The following is a 7,639-nucleotide window of genomic DNA, read 5'->3' as shown; positions in this document are numbered from 1 at the left end:
TATATGTAATTTTTTTTTTTTTTTTTACAAAAATTGATGCCTACCTCACACTTTTAACACTAAATTGGGAGGTCTTTATCAGTGCAGACAGCTGCTTGGCTCCTGAGCTGCCCAGCAGGCATCTGCACGGACGTGCCTCACCGTCTATTCGGGTCTGGGTCCTGGACGGAGGGTCCTCCCACTCTTTCGCTTCGACCAGGGCAGTGCACGTGGTTCTCTGGACCACGCACGGGAGTGCCGCGTCGAGGCAAAGGCGCTTCGCGTGGAAGGACACCGCAAACCCGCCTCGGAGCTGGGCTCCCAGCCGTGGCTCCCGCCGACCCGCCCCTCACGGGCGAGAGCTAGCCCGGGCCGCCAAGCTCCCCAGCCCGGTAACCCATGTGTGACGACGCGTACGAAAGTCGTTTCCATTTCCGTTCATCTCACTACAGGTTAAGCGCACCGCCGCTTCCATCGCCGAAGGGCGTGCCCATTTCTAGTAAGGCTTTAAGAACCGTCTGACGTCCAATCCAGAAGTCACTTCGTGCTCTTTGCCCCAACATAACATGGCGCCCACCGCAGCTACTTCCGTGGAACTCAGACGATGAAATCGTCCCGCCAGCATCAAAGATGGCGGTCTGGGCCGCAGCCTCGCGTCTGCGCACGCCCCGCTGGCCCCGCACGCCGGCTTTCGGCGGCCGCTCCACAGGCCGCTCTAGCCGCCGCTCTCGATGTGTGTCGCTGCCGACCAATCGCAGGGCGCGCCGGCCTGCCCCGCCCGCGGATCAGCTGAGGGCCGCGATGTCTGTTGACAGCGGCGGCGCGGCCGGTTCCGGGGCCGGCGCGCGGCGCGGGGTGAGTGGCGATGGCGGCTGCGGGCCGGGGCCGGCGGGCGGCGGGCGGTGGCGGGGCCCGAGCCTCGCGCGCCCGCGGGCGGGCGCGGCCTCCTTCAGCTGGCGTTTCCGGGTCTCGGTAGGCGTGAGTCCGATGGAGCCGCCCGGGGGAGGCGAGCAGCCGCCGCAGCAGCCCTGGGGGAGGCTTCTCCGCCTGGGCGCCGAGGAGAGCGAGCCGCACGTCCTCCTGTGGAAGCGCGAGTGGACCATCGGGCGGAGGAGAGGTGCGCGACCCGGGGCGCGGAGCGGAGCCTGGGGATCGGGGATCGACCCGGGATTGGGACCCAGGGGAGGACGGTGGCGAGCGACGGGACCGGAGGCGGGGACCCGGAAGGACGAGGACTGGGACTGGGGTGGGCGGGGAGCAGGGACGGGAGACGGGACCGGGCTGGGCGTACCGAGCCCGGCCGGCCGCTGGCGGCGGGGGTGCAGGGTGCTTCCACTTCCAGGAAATGCGCTGGTGTAAGACCTGCCGTTTACCCATCTGTTTGCCCAGTTGCAATTTTGAATGCTTCATGGAGTTCAGTTATTCCTCGTTATGACTTTATAGAGTAGTTCCACTAATATATCCTCCAGAATACAATTTCTCAGGCTCGTTACCATGCAAACTTTTTTCTCTGATCATGATGGAATGAAATTGGCAAATTCACAGTTATATGGGAATTAAACACAACTCTTAAATGATGGGGGGTCAAAGAAGAAGCCACAGGGGACATTAAAAGATACCTTGAAACAAAGGAAAACAAAAAATATACTGATATTTATGTAATGCAGGTAAAGCATTGCTGGAGGGCAGTTTATATTGGAGTGCCTACATTTAACAAGATCTAGGTCCCAGCCCCTAGAATAAGTATTGGTTTACTGAACATAGGAAGCTAAGGACTTGAACAAAGTCGCACAACGAGGGAGAGAAAGTACCTCCACCTTCTACACTTCTTTCCTTTAGTCTCCTAAGTAATCATCTGGTGATTTGACCACCCTTGTAGCTTTCCTACGTGGAGGGAAGTGTGCTAGTTAGGTCCACAACACATTTAGTTTGTACAAAAATAAATAAATCAGCACTCTGAGTTCATAGCTTATGTTTGGTTTTTTGTTGTTGTTGGTTGGTTGGTACTGGGGCTTGAACCCAGGAGCACTTATCCACTGAGCCACATCCCCAGCCCTTTATAAAAATTTTTAAATTTTCAGACAAGTTCTTATTAAGTTGCTTAGGGCCTCACTAAGTTGCCGAGGCCCTCCAGCCTTAGCCTCCTGTCACTGGGATCACAGGCATGTGCCCCATGCCCAGCTGACTTCATGCTTTAAAAAGGAAGAATGAGCCTGGTGCCTTGGAACATGCCTATAATTCCAGCTAATTGAAAGTCTAAAGCAGGAGGATTACAAGTTCAAGGCCAGCCTGGGAAATTTAGTGAAACACTGTCTTAAAATAGAAAGGACTGGAGATGTAGCTCAGTTCAGTGGCAGAGTACCTGAGTTCAACACCCAATACTGTAAGAAAAAAAAAAAATAGAGAGAAAGAGAATGAGAAAGATTGCTATTCAGAAGCAAATGTTTTTGGTTAGTTTCACCTCTTACAATGTGCCTGCACCTATCTTTTTTGTTTTGTTTCGTTTTATTGTGGTTTTAGTATTGTTGAATACCAATATCGTTAAGTTTTGTTTTGTTTACGATTTTGAAAGTATACATCATTAGGCACTTGAAAAATGTGTTGTCATTAACTGATATACTAAGGTTTGGTGAAGAGTAGAGGCCTTGGAGACAGGCTTTGCGATGTCCAACTTGTCACTACCATATAACTTGTTTTGGGCTAACAACCCACCTTTCCAAGTCTTTGTGTCTCCTTCGTAGAGTTGCTGTGAGTATTAAATGAAATCATCTGTGAACTACTGGAACGACCCTGGCTTATAGTAAGCACTTACATCAATTACTGTTATAGCACATTATGAGTACTATTACATGTCAAAACATTAAATTTCATGTTGAAACAGGGAGGAAAAATCCGCTCAAGAGAAGTACTCAGTGACTGCATTAATAATGGTGCTACCAAAAACATAAAGGTGCTGTATTAGTCTGTTCATACTGCCATAATGAAATACTACAGTCTGAGTGGCTTAAGCAACAGAAAGCTATTTCTCAGAAACTTCTGGAAAGTCCACATCATGTCCATGCTGGCCACTTTAGTTCCTGGTGAGGATGGTATTCCTGGCCTGTGGGGGCTCCCTTCTAGCTGTGTCCTCATATGGTTGAGAGAAGACACGCTGGTCTCTTTCTCTCTTCTTAAAAGAGCACTAACCAGGGCTGGGATTGTGGCTCAGTGGTAGAACACATGCCTAGCATGTATGAAGCACTGGGTTGGATCCTCAGCACCACATAAAAATAAAATAAGGGTATTGTGTCCACCTACAACTAAAAAAAGAGCACTAATCACATGCCTGTGATCCCAGCAACTCAGGAGGCTGAGACAGGAGAATGGCAAGTTCAAAGCCAGCTTAGCTTAAGGAGACTCAAAGCAACTTGGCAAGACAGTGTCTCAAATAAAAAGGGCTGAGGATGTTGCTCAGTGGTTAAGCACCCCTGAATTCAATTCCTGGTACCTCCCACCAAAAAAAAAAAAAGAAAAGAAAAGAAAAAGAGAGCACCACCTGTATTAGATCAGAGCCATGCCTTATAATCCACTTGGGCTTTGCTGCCTCCTCACAGGCCCCACCTCCAGATAGCCACTTTGGGGCCTCTGTGTTTGAGTGGTAGAGGACACAGCTGTGGGTCCTGAGAGTTGTGTGACTGGATATTTGCCTAAGAAGAATGCTTGACTGCTGCAGGTAAGGCACTGGGGAGGATCACTGAGTTGCATCTAGGAAGGAGTGCAAGAACCTCACCCACAGTGGCAAGCAGGGCAGATCATCGTGGTTCCAAGCTAGAATGTGCAAGTGCTGGCATGGGGAATCCTCTCTTGAAACCCATACTGGTGATGCAGTTGGTGCCTGCAGTTTGGCTGTGAGAGGATTGTCCTGATGGTTATGCTTGGTGGAATGGGAGTATCTTGACCACAGGTGATATTCACCTTGGATAAATGTAACAAAGTACTTCCAAAAATATATGAAGTTCATGCAAGTAAGATTTTTTTTTTTTTGGTACTGGAAATTGAACCCAGTAAGTAGTGCTTTACCACTGAGCTATATCCCCAGCCCTTTTTATTTTTTATTTTGAGACAGAGTCTTACTAAGTTGTTGAGGCTGGCCTCAAATTTGCAACTCTCCTGCCTCAGCCACCATTTACTGGGATCACAGGTATGTACCACTGTGCCCCCAAAAATAATATTTTCGGATCCACTTTTATAGAGATATTTATGTATGGTAAAATTCATTTCTTTTGGTATTCAGTTCCATGAGTTTGGTTCTAATCAAGAGGCAGAATATTTCCAGCACTCAGAAAGTCCCCCGGGGACCATGAATAGCACACCCCCTTCCCTCGGTCTGGCTCCCGGAACCACCCATGTGTCTGCTTTCTATCCCTGTGGCTCTGGCGTTCTGGGGTGCCATCCAGGTGGAGCCACAGCACCCCCACAGACCTGTGCTCATTTTGCCTCTCTCCTTGGAGGGGTGCTCTGGTAGTGGTTCTTCTTCTTCCTTATATCCATGATTGTTCCTTTTGTGCTGGATAGTATTCTGTTTGGATGTGCTGAATTTTGTTTGTTAACCACCAGTGGGTGGACATTAGTTTGTTTTCTTGTTTTATCAGAAGTAAAGCTATTGTACACATTAGTTTGCTGGTCTTTTTTGGACATACCGTTTGTTTATTTCTCTTAGCTAAATACTTAGGAGTGGGATTATTTTGTCATTTATTAAGTGTATGCTTACCTTTATCAGAAGCTCCTAAACTTTTTCCAGAATGGTTTGCTGTTTTGCATTCCCATTAGCAGTGCACGAGTGGTCCAGTTTTTCTACTTGCTCCTTGTTAGCACTGGATGTGGTCAGTCTTAATTTGAGCCAGTTCTCATTTGGTGTGGTGGTATTAGAAGGCTTTCACTTCTATTTCTCTGACTAATGGTGTTGGACATTTTTCTTGTGCTTATTTGCCATCCACATCTCTTTGATAAAGTATTTGAATTTTTTTAAATTGCATTATTGACTTTCTTGTTATTGAGTTGCCAGTGTCTGCTGTAAATTCTGGATACAAGGCCTTATCAGATGAATATCCTACAAATATTTTCACTAGTCTGTGACTTGTTCATCTTCATAGGCAGTGTCTTTTGAAGAACAGATGTTTAATTTTGTTTGTTTTTTATGGTGCAGGGGATCAAACCTGGGGCTTTGCAGATGATACACAAGTGCTCCATCATTGAGCTACAACCCCAGTAGTGCCTCCCCCGACCCCTTTTTTGAGACAGGGTCTTACTTGTGATCCTCCTGTCCTAACCTCCTATAGACAGGTACCACCACCACGTCTAGCTAGATACATACTTTCTATAAACTTCATTTTATCAGTGTTTTTCTTTCTGGTTTGTACTTCATGTGTCCTAAGCAATTCTCATCAGAGCCAGCATCAATAAAATTTTTTCTCTGTATTTTCCACCACAAACTTAATAGTTTCAAGTTTTGCATTTCTCTATGACTGGCCATCCTTACACCATTATAACACTGTCTTTCATGCTAAGTCAGTTAAGATATCTGAATCTTCCCACTTTGTTCTTTTTTAAAATTTCTTTGGATATTCTAAATTGTTTCCTATGAACTTTAAAATCAACTTGAAGTTTCTACAAACCTTATGGGATCTTGGTTGGAATTGCCTCAAATATATGAAATAATCCAGGAGAGAACTTCAGACTCCTGTCCTCCATATCTCCTCAGGCCAGTGTTGCCCACATCCTCTACCTTGCCATGACCTCTTAAAGCTATCTCTGTTCTTGGCCACTTCATCCTCGGAGGCCTGTGTGGTGGCTCAGAGTGCTTTGGGCTTGGGGGCACCTTCCTCAAACCAGCATTCATGGGGTCTTAGATGGGCTGTGGCATGTTTGTGTCTTCCCCTGCTTTGTCTGGGGCTGTGGTGGTGAGGGCTATGTGGACCCTTGTCTGGGTGTACTGGGCTCCTGGTGGGTAGTGAAATTCACCATGCAGAATCTCAAAGACTGTTTGGTCTCCTACCTGGGCAAGGTGTGAACCCAGCAGCAGGGTCTCACTAAGTTGCTGAGGCTGACCTTAAACTTGTAATCCTCCTGCTTGAGCCTCCCGAATCATAGGAATTACAGGTGTGTGCCACCATGCCTGATATCAGTTCATTTTTAATTGCCCTTAATTCTTTAGTATCATTATGTATCATCATAGACTACTCTTACAAGCACTGGTAGTTAGTGATTAGACATTTCAAAGTTTCTGAAATGATTCTTTTGATTTAAAGTGAGAGCGATTAAGTAGTTGAAGATGTACCCTCTTGTATTTATTGAAGACATAACTATATTCAGCTATGGACACACTCCCCTTCTGTTTTATATTTTCTTGTACACATGTCTGTGATAATTTGGTTTCATATATTCTGTAACTGTCATTGCTTCAGTTTTATGATGATTTATAAAACCTAAGATTACATAGAGAAGAAGTCAAGGAGTAGATAAAGATACTGAAGAGAAAATTAAGTTTTTTAAAACTTCTGACAATTTTTATTGGACTAGATGTGCATGTGGGCATACTGTAAAATTGTCTGGAAGAAGCTGTTGAGGTGGTGATGGGGGTGGGGGACCAGAATCTATCCCTTTGGGTTCACACTTAAGCATGAGTGCTGATTCCATGAGTGTGTGCTGTTGGCACATGCTTTGGTGAAGCAAAGGCAGTAGTGTTTGCTGAACCCAAGAGTCTTGTTCAATGTTCTGATACCCTCTGTGTTTTAGGTTGTGACCTCTCATTCCCCAGCAATAAACTGGTCTCTGGAGATCACTGTAAAATACTTGTGGATGAGAAGTCTGGCCAGGCAACACTGGAAGATACCAGGTAAGCAATCCCGCGCGCTCTCCTGTCTGCTTCTGCGTCTCAGGAGGCTGAGGGCATTGTTTCAGGGCACCCCGTGGCTCCCTTCCCCTAGCTCAGTGTAGCAGATGTATTCTCAGGCTTCCATCATGGAATCCTGGGTGATGCATGGTGTCTGTGGCCCTGGCATTCATATTAAGTCAAATATGGCTCAGAAATAAAACTTAAAAGCAATGGATGCATTTTTGGTTCGAATACAGGGGTGCCCAATCACGCCTGGTGGATCTCATAGTTTTGTAGTTCTGAAGTCCAACATGAGTCTAATTAGGCTAACTTCGAGATCTGGAACAATATTGACCAAATTATAATTATATCATGTTATACCATGTACACGTACATGGAATACATAACAACGAATCCCACCATTATGTGTATTATAATGCACCAATAAAGTGCAAGAAAAAAATAAAATAAAATCAAGGTCTGAGCCAGTGGTTCCTTCTGGAGGCTGCAGGGAGAATCCACTACCTCCTTTTTCTAGTGTACAGAGTTGCCATGTGCCTGGGCAGAGGCAGGCTGCAGAGGAAGGGGCAGCCCAGACAGGAGGCACTGCATGGCCAAGGCCCAGAGGTACAGGAACATGTGGTCAGAGCAAGTGGTGCATGGACAGCCACTCCAGGGAGTGTGGGCTCCAGCCTAATCGCAGTGGGAAGTCGTTGCAGGGGTTGGAGAGGAGGAATATCAGACTTTTGTGCAGGAGAGCATGGAGATGAGCTATGAGAGGGACCTGGAAGCTGAGGGCCTGCCGCA

The 7,639-nt window shown here is 46.8% G+C and overlaps 1 protein-coding gene across 4 annotated transcripts in view; it reads left to right on the top strand.

Annotated features, from left to right (window-relative positions):
• The first annotated feature begins 688 nt into the window (after nucleotides 1-688).
• Chfr (checkpoint with forkhead and ring finger domains) overlaps nucleotides 689-7,639 on the top strand; it is a 29,826-nt gene continuing 22,875 nt past the window's right edge. For all 4 annotated transcript variants that reach the window (XM_047561983.1, XM_047561981.1, XM_047561982.1 and 1 more), the window contains exons 1-3: nucleotides 689-834; nucleotides 956-1,096; nucleotides 6,754-6,853. In XM_047561983.1, the coding sequence (XP_047417939.1) occupies nucleotides 967-1,096; nucleotides 6,754-6,853 (230 nt within the window). In that variant the 5' untranslated portion in view covers nucleotides 689-834; nucleotides 956-966. The remainder of the gene's footprint in view (nucleotides 835-955; nucleotides 1,097-6,753; nucleotides 6,854-7,639) is intronic.

The sequence above is a fragment of the Sciurus carolinensis genome, chromosome 8, assembly GCF_902686445.1.
Source record: "Sciurus carolinensis chromosome 8, mSciCar1.2, whole genome shotgun sequence".
NCBI lineage: Eukaryota > Metazoa > Chordata > Mammalia > Rodentia > Sciuridae > Sciurus > Sciurus carolinensis.
The sequence above is the reverse complement of the archived record's forward strand: the minus strand, read 5'-3'. Positions and strand labels throughout refer to the sequence as shown.